This window comes from Strix uralensis, chromosome 14, assembly GCF_047716275.1.
Source record: "Strix uralensis isolate ZFMK-TIS-50842 chromosome 14, bStrUra1, whole genome shotgun sequence".
Taxonomy (NCBI): domain Eukaryota; kingdom Metazoa; phylum Chordata; class Aves; order Strigiformes; family Strigidae; genus Strix; species Strix uralensis.
Genome location: NC_133985.1, coordinates 17,844,425 through 17,856,909, shown reverse-complemented (window position 1 = coordinate 17,856,909; position 12,485 = coordinate 17,844,425). Strand labels below are relative to the sequence as shown.

Genomic DNA, 12,485 nt, shown 5'->3' with positions numbered 1-12,485 from the left:
TCAGCTTTCTGGTGTAGCACTGCTTCAAGCAGGCCCGTAGTCCTGGCTCCAGGGCAGCTCAAGGAGCAGCCAGAGGACATTGTTCTCAAGGGAAGACCAGGGTCAAACTGAAGCCACCTCCAACATGATGCTCAGCAGGAAATCCCTGGATCCTGGATTTCATTTCGTATTTGTTTCTGCCCTACCCTGCCCCACCACCCTCTCCTTTGCCTGTTCTCTTGGTGGTCTGCATTTTTTTCCCTTCAGCTCCCATTAACACAAGCCAGGTCTTCCCAGGGTGGGCCATGGTCCAGAGAAGAGGTTGGAGAAGCAGCTGGGTGTAATTAGAGATTCCAGGGACCAGGAAAGATTTACTTTTCATTCAAATGAAGTAATAGTGTCCAACAGTCAAAATCCTCTCCTCAAGACATTAGACAAACACAGACTTGAGGCAGAGGGAGAAGGGGATCCACTGAGACATGCAGGAGATGCTGAGACTTATCTACCTGTGGGTGGTATGAAGGACACTGCACATCCCCCGAGGAGCACATCTGGGACAGCAGAATGCAGAGGTGGGGGTCAGCCAGGGAGCAACACGAGCAGAGGGTGCATGGGTTTTAGTACTGTTTGCAGATGGCCCTGCTGCTCTTTGGCTGGCCAGTTCAGTCCTGCACAGCACCTGGGAGCCAGGGCTAGGCATGTTCCTTATCTCAGCTGTGTCCATGCCAGTGCACTGTATGGATGGCGCCTAGTGAGCCTGAAAGATGAGCCTTGGCACTGCAGCAGGAAATGGGGAGCTTACTGCCGCTTGGAGAGACTCTGTAGCTTGTACAATGCTCCCTGAAAGGACAGGCCATGCTGAGTCTGCACTGGAAATAATTTTTCTTTTTTTCCACTTCATGTGATTTTCCTTCATATTAATGTATACCTAACAAGTGCACAAGGAAAGGGCAATCGTGTCTGCAGTCCAGGAGGGTTATCCAAAAAGAAAGTCTCTCCTCTTCATGGTGCTAAGCAGGTATGTTCATGCGTGACTGCAGAAGACACTTTCTTTAACCACAGCTCTAACTTCAGTAAGTCCTTTAGCTTTGGCTCCATCTGCAAGCAACACAATCTTGAAACCACTTTCTGTGTCCCGCTCTGGGCCACTGCTGAGAAAGGGTGTGGACTGATTATAAGCTCACTCAGAAAAATCTTACTGAATCTCCCCTCTTTCAAGGTTTTAACAGAGTGTCAGCTCCCACATCCCTCTGTGGAGAGAACCACCACATCAGAGCACTGGAGTCCCCAGACTCCCTCCTCTTCCTCTGTGCACCCTCCCAGCAGCTGATGGCTGACCACAGTCCTCCAACTCACGCATTTCCTACAACCAAGCACACGCCTTGGCTCCTCAGGTCACAATATGAACAAGCCCACAACTGCTTCGCTTCCCAGACTGAGTGAAATCAGTTCAGTATGGCCATCAACAACCTTTCCTCCCTCCGTCCCTCTCTCCTGGCTATGAACTGATTCACAAAGTGAAAGCAATGCCATCTGTTCCAGGAAAAGTTAAATATGTTTGTGACAAGACATGAACACAATGCCAGCCAAGTGTTTGCAGTAATTGCTCCATGGTTATATATAACACTGAGAAACACCCATTTGAGGCCCACGCTGAATTTATACCCCCATTGGGCCCAATCACTCAGATCCCAAGCATGGATCTGCTTTCAGCTGCTGAAGGGAAACTCCAGCTTAGGTTTTTTTTTTATTATTTTTCCAAGATAGGGAGTAGTGCTGAAAACATGTCCCAGCATGGGATAAATCAGTTCAGACACATCACCTCAGAGCCACAGCCTCCAAAACAAACAGAGATTCTTCAGCTCCTCTCACAGAGTTATTCACCTGGCCTGGCTGGGGCTCCTCTTCACCCCAATGTGTACAAGGCAGCGCATTAAATCCCAACTTCCTAGAAAAGCTGGAAGCCTCTCACAGCCACCACTAAGTGCAGTGTTGCCTTCTCCCATGGATAGTTCTCAACGTCACCCAAAATGACCTGCCAGATTTAGAAACCAGAACTACAACCCTAGCAGCCCCTGATGAGGTGAGAATAAGAAGTGTCAGAGAAAGACAAGGAGAGTTAGGAAGACCAGTTTCCCTAAAGAGCTTACAAGGAAGCTATCAGATCACACAAATGTTTCTCTATCTTGCTTCTGCCTGCAAGACTACAGCAGAGGTTATCACCATCTCCTCTGAGACATCTTCAGCTTTTTTTCAATTAATTAATTAGCTGAATTCACACTTGGTGAATGTGGAATATTTCTAGTCAGCTGTGCTAATTTGCAGGTGTACTGCAGCCAAGGTGTCCCTTGTCCTCCAACACTTACAGGTAAGAGCAGTCTAGGCAGAGACACGCTTGCTTGCACCTTACCTGCAGGTGATGGTCAGCATATCCTTGGCGTTGATGACGTGTTCCTCCTCGGTGATGCTAAGAGTAGGGGGGGTCATAGAATAGCTGCTCACCAAATCTGTGGATGGAAAGGAGAGGGGGATGATGCAGACATCTGCTAGTCTAGACCCACCGCTGTGGGCAGCAGCTAGCCTGGCCCAGAGAGGGACAAAGCCTCTTGAAGGAAACATCTCGTAGGAGTCTGCTCCTACAAGATAGTTTAATGCTGGCTCACAGGGACACAAGTGGTTCATCTGCAGCCCTCCTGGCTCCAGTGAGCAGCTCTTCGGCAACAGCTCTAGGTCCAGACAGCCCCTGAGTTCAGACAGCCAGACTAGCACAGACGAGAGCCAGAAGAAGAATGGAAGACCAGAAATCAGGGGATCCAGGTGTGGCCATTCCTCACCAGGTGACTGAGATTGAGGTCACTTGGACTAGGGCTCTGAATTGATCTTATTTGCTAACTGGAGGGAGTCTGGCAGGGGATTTTTCTATACACATGTAGTTTTCTGTAATCAGGGAGACAAACCAGGGGTGCCCAGGAACCACAAATGCAAAACTCTTGCATTTGTACAGAGATGCTCTCAGGAGTCAGCAGGCATTCACTGAATGCCCTTCTCCTGCCGGGCACTCTCGGGTACAGGCAGTCACCTGAACAGGACCCAACCTTTGGGGATTACAGCAGCCCCCTTCCCTGCACCACAGCCAGACAGGCATTCCAGGAGTGAAATTATCCAGGCTCAAGGACGGGCAGTTAAACATTATCACGCACTTCTCCCAGCTTTTCTCTGGGAGAGTCCCACTTCTCGTGCACTTGCATCTCCGGCATGCTAGGCACGCACCCTAAGTGAGCTCCTCATGGACAAAACATCTCGAAGTACCGGTTACCCTCAGAGACGTACCCATTGATTTTCATTAGCACAGTGTTGCTGACTGTCATTACTTCATGATCTTTATCTTAAAACTCCAGCTTCTGGAGACGTGAGATAATTCAAAAGAAAGGTCTCGGTGACTGCAAAAACAAGCAAGCAAACTAACCAGAAATAGAAGGAAAAAAAAAAAAAGTTGCGAAATGTGAAGCTGTGACTCAGGTAGATGCTAAATGCTAAGGAAGAAAAGAATTCAAAAATATGTTGCTAGCTCGATTTTATACAGAAACGTGAGGTTTTTGCAACCATGTTCTGTGCATGTTTGTCTCCTTCCTTGTAACATTCAACACCATCTATCAGAGATATCTGCAGGGAGGAAGAGGTCTCAAGGACGTGGTGTTTCCACGGGTTTCACAAGCAGCAGGAACATGCCATGACGCCTCTCCTCCAAAACTGTGGCCTGAGGACCGTGGTCCTTGGAAGCCTTGTGGTAGAGCCATGTGATCAATGTTCCTCTATGGAGAAACCTGTCCCAGGAGACACCAAATGGCCGCCAGCCCCTCCGACACAAGGCCTCTGAGGTGTGGCGTGAGGAGCCAGGCCTGTGGAGAACCCAGGGTGCCCAGAGTCCACTGCCACCAGGAGAGGCCGCTGAGGGGGACCCGGCGGTGCAGGGACGTGCTGAGCGGCACCGTCCGCACGGCCAGGCCAGGGCCGCCGGCCTTGTTCTCCCCGATTGTTCTCCACTTCCTTCCCGCCTGCGCAGGGCTCCGAGGTGGTGTTCCCGCGGCTGCCCCCATGGCAACGGCGGGGTGCCGGCCATCTCGCCCCCCCGCCATCTCCCGCCTCCTCTTCCCTCGCCTGTGTGAGGTGGTGTCAGCCCAGGGGCCGCCCCGGCCCACCTCCGCCTGCATGGGTGTCCCACTCCCCATGGCCCATCCTACAGACACCCCTCTCTCAACAACAACAACAACAGCCATCGTTTGTCACTCAACACGTGGGTTGGGTCAGCGTCACCGCAGCCCCTGGGACCGGGTGGCACTTGGCCCCCGTGGAGAACAGACACCCTGCCTCACGCCTCCAACCTCCCTTTCCCTGCGGGAGGGGGCTGACGTCAGATGTCACACACAAAAATGTGCCCTGGGGCTGTGAAAATAAATGACCGCATTTTTGGTAAAATCCCTTCAAAATGTAACAAGGTTTATTAAAAAAAAGGGGGGAGGGGAAGGAATCTGTCTGCTAAGCTGCATTTCCTATTAATGCTGGACATGCTTATCCCAGTGCAAACACCACTCTCCAGATGGCCACAGCCTGCCAGTCCATTGCCCCAGCAAGCGGCTGGGGGTGCCTGCCACCCCCATGGCACGCAGCCCAAAATGCAAAAGATATGGCTTACCACGGGGCCGGCGGGGGACAGCAGACCCTCTCACCCTGTCAGTGCTCTGGGGCAGGGAGCAGAAAGCTAATCCCCAAAACCCAGGCACAGCAATCCCCAGGGCTGGCTGCGACAGGCGCCAAATTGGGTCTCAAAACCAGAGCGGTCCTCCTTGCTTGAACCGCTAAATAAGCAGTTCAAGGTGGCAGGAGCTTCTCGGCTGATGCCGTGCTCTGCATCTGCCCCACTGCCGAGCTCGGGGCGGGGAGCAGGACGGCTGCAGAAATAACCCCCTGCCTCCCTTCACGTGCCGCCTGGTGACCTGTTAGCAAACAACGCCGGGGGGTGGAGGGGAAGAAAGAAAAAGTACGATCTGTGCAGGTTGAGGCTGTGGGATTCCTGCAGATGCATCCTGTCCATGGCCCTCCGCGAGTACAACAGGAAAAGGAACCACTGCTCCCTCTGAAAGCACCGCGGCGCGGGGCTGGGGACACTCCTGCTGCTGGCAGCCAGTGCTGGGCTGGCTCTCGTGGCCGTCCAGCCTCTTCACTGGTCCCGGACTGCCGGGAGCTTCGGGGACTCCCCTCATCAGGCACTGGCTCACGCTGGGGACCCACTACTCACCCCAACGCCCCACACTGGGGCTGGCATCTTGGGATGCCAATGCCCACAGCCACCCATGGTATCCAGGACAGGCAAAGCGATGCACAGAGCCATTCCCAGCCTGAAAAAGCGTCTTCAAGGCCATCAGTTTTCCCCCAAAAAATTCTCCATCCGTCTCTGTGCTTACCAGACAGATCCACCCCATTGCTGCCCTTTCCTTCCCCAGGGGAGCGTGTTCCCTGATATGTCTCTCTCCTGTGTCTCACTCTCCCCAGCACCGAACTTGGTGCTGCGTTTGGCCATTAAATCTCTGCTAACCACCATACAGATGGTTTGTGTCTCAGGCAAATCCCAGGGTGCAAGGGAGATGTCTCCGGAGCATGGAGTGTCTCCTCTCCTCTGAGTCCCTCCTTCCCCACCTCCAACCCCGGCAATGCTTTATCTCCTCAGCCCTCTGAGCAGATCCTGATCTCTTATGCACACCAAATCGTGCCCTTGCACGGGGAGAGCATTAATGTAATTAAAAAGGCATGCAGCAGCCCCAGCGAGCTTTGTTTTTTCAAGATGGTTTCCAAGCAAGTTGGCAGCAGGATATTAAAATAAACAGAGGGGGATTGATGGGATGCGGGGAGAGGAAGCAGGATCCCACAGCCACTCACACCTTGTCTATTTTCTGAGAAGTGCGTTTCCCAGCGGTTTTCCTAGCCTTGATCTCTCAGCCTGCGGCTCTGAAAGAGGCCAGGCTGCACCGAGTGCCGCCTTCTTATCGCTGGTGGCTCCTTCATTTTCTCCAGCCCCCTCCTCTGTCTCTTTCTGCTCCCCGAAATCACTGCTGCTCTCAGAATGGCAGCAGAGCTGCCCACTGGGGTCCTGCATCCCAGCACTCTCCCTGTCTGGTGGGGAAGCCACGCTCACCCTGGGAAGCGCTACCCACCCTAGGGCGTCTCGCAGAGATCGAGCAGCCCGCAGGCTCCAGCCTTGTGCCCAGCTTCATCTCTCCACCCTTGAGCATATTGTGGGAAAGCCTCGCATGGGGCCTGGTTTTCCCTTACGATGGCTGTGGATGGCTAAATCACTGCAGAGCAGTGTCTGTGCTGGAGCCAGCACCACCGCAGCGAGCGATGGCTTTGGAAACCCGTGCAAAGGCTGCACATGGGTGAAAGTGCAGGCGTAGCATGGCATGGTATGGCACGGCATGGTATGGCACAGCGTGGCTCCCGCTCTCTGTCTGCTTCCACTTGCAGGAAGCCTGGCACCTCCCTCTGAGCCCCTGCACACTACCTCAGCCCCTCTCTGCTTCCCCTTCCCTCCCTCTCTGCTGAGCTGGCCCTGCTGACTGATTAACGGGGCGCCTTTCCGGAGAGGGATTTTGTTCACACTCTGTCCTTCTCGCTGACTTCCTTCCCCAGCACTGGACTGGATCGCTCTGGCCACAGCCACTGCATGTCCCCAGCTAACCGGCACAGCTCATGCTCCCACCACCAAGCTTACTGCTTTGGGGTTTTGTGACCAGAGCTGCAAAAAAGCATACATGGAGCAAAGCTGGTCCAGATGAGGCTGCGTGCTCCTGCTTGTCTCCCAGCACCTCACATACCCAGCCCAACCCAGCCTGCCCACCCCAGTGCTGTAGTGGGGCAAAAGATAGGCTGGAAGGGAAGAGTGTCCCTTCTCCCAGCAAAGCTACCCTGACCCTGCTACTGCTCCATCTCTACTTTGCTGTATTCAGGCAAAAATTCTCAGTCAATAAGCATTTCGACAAAGCAAGGCAGGAACTTGAGATTTGGACACTTTCTAGAAAAAGGATTTCTGGCAGATTTGTACGAGGTAACTGAATCCCCAGATTGAGGCTCCAGGATGGAGCCCCTGCATTTACCCACATCCTGCGTCTGCAACACAAAGCACCATGGATGAACCTCTTCCAACTCGCTGGGCTCAGGCAGCTGCTCTGGCCTGTCCCTGGCTGGGGCTCAACAGCACCCTGAATGCCCTGGGATCGCTCAGGGCCCAGTGCTACCATATAGCCCGATGTGGCTCATCTTGCAAAGCATCTCCCATTTCCCTTGGGTTTCACCCCCAGCCCAAACCTTTGGATACCCTGAGCTGTCCCCGCAGGCTGCAAAGCCAGTGGTGGGGCTCTTCCCCTGCAAGCAGGGCAATGTATGCACTTAGACGTGCAATCACACACCATAGTTAATATGTGAGCAAAGACCTGCTTCTGGACAGTCAATAATAAAGTTCTGGTACCTTGCTGGCAACTGGGGAAACCAGGACTGAGCGACCCTTTCTGATGCAGAAGAGCAGCAATAGCTGGCACTGGGAGAGAGGGAGGAGAAACCCTGCTCTACCCTTTTTGCAGACCTCTCCTCCAGCTTTCCAGGCTGGGCTTGTCTGAATTAGCAGCATTTGCTGGTGAAACTGCATGTGCACCATTTCCCCTTGCCCCGCAGGAACTAACCCCAGCACAGCGCAGGTGCCATCTTCCCCCCCTGCTCCAGTAACCTCTGCCCCACCTGCCCCGTGCTGGAGGACCCATGGCTGCCCACAGACACACGGGAAGTCCACGTGCTGGAGGCAGAGCTGGGCCAACTTCCCACCTACGGGGCTGAAGTTCCCCCACGGAGCAACTCCTCCTCATGCATGGGGCAAACATCCAGCTGTGGGCTGGAGCGGCAAAGCATGAGTGTCACGTCATACAAGGAGCAGGCAGCTGGCAGAGCAACAGGGGGAATTTGGACGTAGGGCTGTCAGCTCCTCCTCTTCCTCCTCCTGGTGCTCGTCAGCATAGAGGAAGGCTTGTTTTACAGAGAGGTGAGATATCGCACAATGCTGAGAAATGAATGGCAGGCTCCAGCCAACGTGGGGATGAAACACCAGGTGTTTTCTCTCCAGCCTCACAGCGGGCAGGGTGAGCCCCAAACCACGGTGGGAATTCACACCAAAATGGAGAAGGTTCTGCCCAGCAGCCTGTGCCCAGGGGCTGTGAGGGCAGGGTGACAGCCACCCATGCCCACGGTGAGGCTGGAGGAAAAACGGAGAGGTGGCGTGCTAAAGGGCTCTGTGGGCAAGATGGAAACAGGCTGACGTGTAAACAATGAATAAATTAAACCCAAAAATGATAGAAAACTGGAAATCCCTCCCAACTCTATCTTTGCAGAAGGGCAAAGGAAGAAGGTCCCTTCTTTTAGGGGGTTCATGAAAGATGTTCCTTTTTCTGCAATCCAGGGTTGACCATCATTTCAGAGCTGTCCCAGAAGTGGTTAAACACAGGGGCTGTGCTCCTCTGTGCAGGATCAGGCTCTCTATGCCCTGTGTTGTGTTACAGCAGCACCACCGTCAGGGCCACACAGCTGAGCCCCATGTACCAAAAGCTCATTCAGGCCTGGGGCAACACTTTTCCCCTTCTCATGGTGGGCAATGCCAGTGGTGAGACAACACTACTCTGGTCTAGAGATTTTCATCCATGGACCTCAAAGCCCTGAAATGTCACCAAATCAAAGTGTGGTGGATCTGTGTCCTCACCATTTTGTGAGGATATTTCCAAAGCATCAGATGTTCCTTTCCTCCAGCCGGCGCAGGCTGTGTTCTTTCAGGGGACACAAGGTCCTAATAATTATAGGAACTCAGTCAATACTCACAAACACAGAGGTGATCATTATTGAGGTCTGATCCTTCCTGTCCAACACCAAAAGCATAACAAGACGTTAACTTTGCCCTGAGACACCTGTGGGTAAGTTGGTGTATGGAGGCAGGAGCCCCCCACGCTCAGACCTACATGAGGCCTGAGGAAGGGGCCACCAGAGCTGGTGGAAATTTTTGGCACCAGCCTCAGAGACACCCCAAGCATCACAGGTCTGCAGTGCTGCCAGGTGAGGAGGAAGGACATGTGTCCAAATGGACAGGGCATATGGGGAGTTCAAAAATCAGGGCTCTCCTCCAGCCTCAGCACCTGCAGCCAGGAGAGATCCCAGCCAAAGCATCTCCCTGCCTGCCGGCCAAGCAGGGAGAGGGATGGGGTGGGCAGAGACGCAAACAGCGCATCACGTGATGGCAGCATGGGCCCGACACAAGCAGAAAAAGTCACAGCCAGACCAGCAGCACTGCAAAGCTGGGCATTCTGCTCTGCTCCCCTGGCACTCCACGGCACCAGGGCCGCACAGCAAGCGCCTGCGGCTCCGGCCAAACAGCCCCGCGGCCTCAGTCCAAAAAGCTTCTTTGGCCTCAATGCATGCACCTCAACAGGTCTGTTTAGCTTCTCATTGCTCATAAACTTTAATTAACTGGTTCTTTTCTGGCAAGGCACAAAAATCTCATAACCACCTGCACTGCTGGGGAACGAGGCAAAGAACGTCACAAGCTCTCTGGGCTCCTTCAGCTTTGGGACTTTCAGTCTGGCAGACACATCAGGGGACAGAAACAGAGGAGCTCAAAAGCAGAAGCCACTTTCAAGAGAGCTGGGCTGTCCTGAGGAGCAGTTACTCTTGTGTGGTTCAGTCCTTGTCCCTTGGTGCCTCCAGGCAAGGACTTAAATCAGAGTATTTCACAAGCCAGCTGTGCTGAGGCAGCAGAGCACAGCTACACCCAATGCCCCACCCTGCTGTCACCTGCTTTCGGGACTCAGGTCTGCAGGGGCACAGCCACCCATGCCCTAGGGACCTGCTGCCACCTCATCCCAAAGCATCCCAAAGAGGGGTCAGCAAGCGCCTGTCTGGGAGTGTTTATCTGTCTGCCTTTCTCCCTCCGCAGGAAGCACTATCTCACCATCGCCCTGCCTCACTCCGGCCGGTTTCCTGCTCCATCCTGCCAGGTTTACCCTGCTTTTTCCTCCTCCCCTCCCCCTGCCCCATGGCTGTCAGGCCATGTTTGCATTTCTGTCTCCTGCCGTCTTTCCTCTCCCTACCCCCCCCCCCCCGCCCCGCACTCGCTCCCTACTCCATCCTCCCCGAGAGGCTACGTCCTGAGCCAAAGTTAGCCTCTGTCAGGTAGCCACATGTCCGGCCTGGGGCAGCGGGTCAGCCGAGGCCACCCTGCAGATCTCCTCCAGGATCTCTGCTGTCAGCAGCCTCCCCGGGCCCCAGGGGAGCCGGCTGTTTGCTGCTCTCGCTCGGGCGAGGGATGCTCCCGCACATCAGAGAGCTCGTTTCCCCTCGGCGGGCTGCCGGCCCACCCTTTCTGCGGCTGGCCAGGGGCTGGCCAGACGCCGCTTTGTTTCGTCCCCCATTCCCTGAATCGCTCCAGGTTTGTTGGCTGCCTCCTCCTGCCCGGAGAATCCTTTTCCTGCCTTTGAGATAGAGGATGCTCGAGCCATCTGTGCATTTTATTTCCTTGTAGAAACTAACGAGCCAAGGATTGCTTCCTCTCCCTGACATTTTGGAGGGCAGCTCTGGCTCAGCGGGACACACGGGGAGGGGGAGCCCAGCATCTTCAGACAGGAACAGGACCTATTCTGTCCACAGGATTCACTCCCCAAGGGGCAGAAATCCTCAGACCTGCCAAAATGCCTGTGGCAGCTCCCACTCTGTGTCACAGATCTGCAGGAGCCCAAGGCAAGCCACCCTGCTTAGCATACATAGCCACCCCTCTTCCAGTGGCCCCTATTAACTGCATGGCTAAACCCTTGCAAAACTCAATTAAAATTATCCTCCCACATCTTAAGGACTGTCAGGTTGCTTCTCTTCCTGTTTTAATTTACTTCTTTCAAAATCTTGCCCTGCTCACATTCTCTGGCCCTGCAGGATGTGATTAACGTGGCGTAGAAAGAGCAAAGGGATCGGATAGCTTTAGGGGACCGGTAACAGAAATTAGCATCATTCATTACTTCTCTAACCTAAAGAGACACAATGGATGGTCCACAGCTCATGTGAAATGAGCGTTGGTCCAAATCTGGTACCTGGCAGACAGGCATTGCAAGCACAAATGGATGGCCAGGATGGGCCAGGGACATCCCACCACGGGCCCCGTGGGCTTTACTGGGCTGAAGTACCTCTGGCAGCAGTGGGTTCCCATGGGCCACTAAAGAGACATCTTTGGCCACTGAGAAGAAATGATAGTCTATACAGTGACAAAGGGCAAATGACTAAAGGAAATTATTATCCACTGCTTCTCACGCTGTACCTGATGAAGTTATGAGGCAGATGACCAACTACCTTTTCATGCAACTCGGCTAAACTGTGGATTTTGCCACTGTGGGATACCCACAGAGAGATTCACAAAGAGAGGGATAAGCTCCCAGAGAAAAGTCACCACCAGCTCTCACACAGTGATCCAGGTCTAGGAGTCTCTAAACTGCCCATTGCCAAAACAGAGCAGTGCATCAGGGCACGCCAGGATACCATCCCCTCTCCTGGAGACCCAGCTGCCCATGCTGAGGCTGGTGACAGCTCGGGCAGAGCCAGGACCAGCTCCAGTGCCTGGGCAGGGGCTTCAGTGCATGGACACAGAGGAAGGGAAACCCCCGAGAAGCAGCAGAGAAGAGACCCTCAGTTTGAACATCATTAACTACAGCTCCATCATGAGCCATTCCCAGAGGCTCAGGTGACGTTCCCATTGAAGCAAGCCGCAGATGTGCCGTTGGGGAAAGGTAGAGTTCAAGCTAAGTGAGGCCTTGGTATCTGACTCTTGTTGGGAGATGAGGAGGCAGAGGCAGCTGACCGGGAAGCCAGACAGAGCCTGAGGGTCGGCACTGAGCATGGAAAGAAAAGGGCAGCAGCATTTGGAAAGAAAAAAGCAAGTCGCAGGTTTGCTTTTTCCTTAATGTGTGTGGGCTTAATTACTGGCCTTTGAAGTTTAGCTCTTCCCAAGACTGTTGGCTTATGGACAGGCCAAGCAGGACACTGAAGAAACCCCTGTACCCCACTCAGAGCAGGTTTCCCGCATGTGAGCAGAACCTGTGGACCCTGCCTGCCTCCCACCCAGGCTGCAGCACCCAGGCTGACCATGCTGGGCTTTTTCAGGAGTCTGCAAGCCACGCAGCTGGACTGGTAGGCACTGTGTCAAGCAGAAAAGACCTGCTCCTCCATCTTCGTGTCCCTGGAGTTTGCATCCAGTTGTTTGCTACTTAGCTGTGAACTGAAATCAACTTGGAGCCCTCCAACGAAACAGCTGCCCTGGAGCTGGCAGTGCCTGTTCTCCTCTGCAGCACAACCCATCCTCAAGCTGGTCTCCAGTTGCTGAATGCGGGAGAAGCTGATGAACAGGGTAAGTGGGAAAAAACCAGTTTTGTAATTAGATGATT

General features: G+C 53.9%; 1 protein-coding gene across 6 annotated transcripts in view; it reads right to left on the bottom strand.

Annotated features, from left to right (window-relative positions):
• The window catches only part of FLT4 (fms related receptor tyrosine kinase 4), a 59,940-nt gene that overhangs the window by 35,358 nt on the left and 12,097 nt on the right, over positions 1–12,485 (bottom strand). For all 6 annotated transcript variants that reach the window (XM_074883762.1, XM_074883763.1, XM_074883765.1 and 3 more), the window contains exon 2: positions 2,390–2,486. In XM_074883762.1, the coding sequence (XP_074739863.1) occupies positions 2,390–2,486 (97 nt within the window). The remainder of the gene's footprint in view (positions 1–2,389; positions 2,487–12,485) is intronic.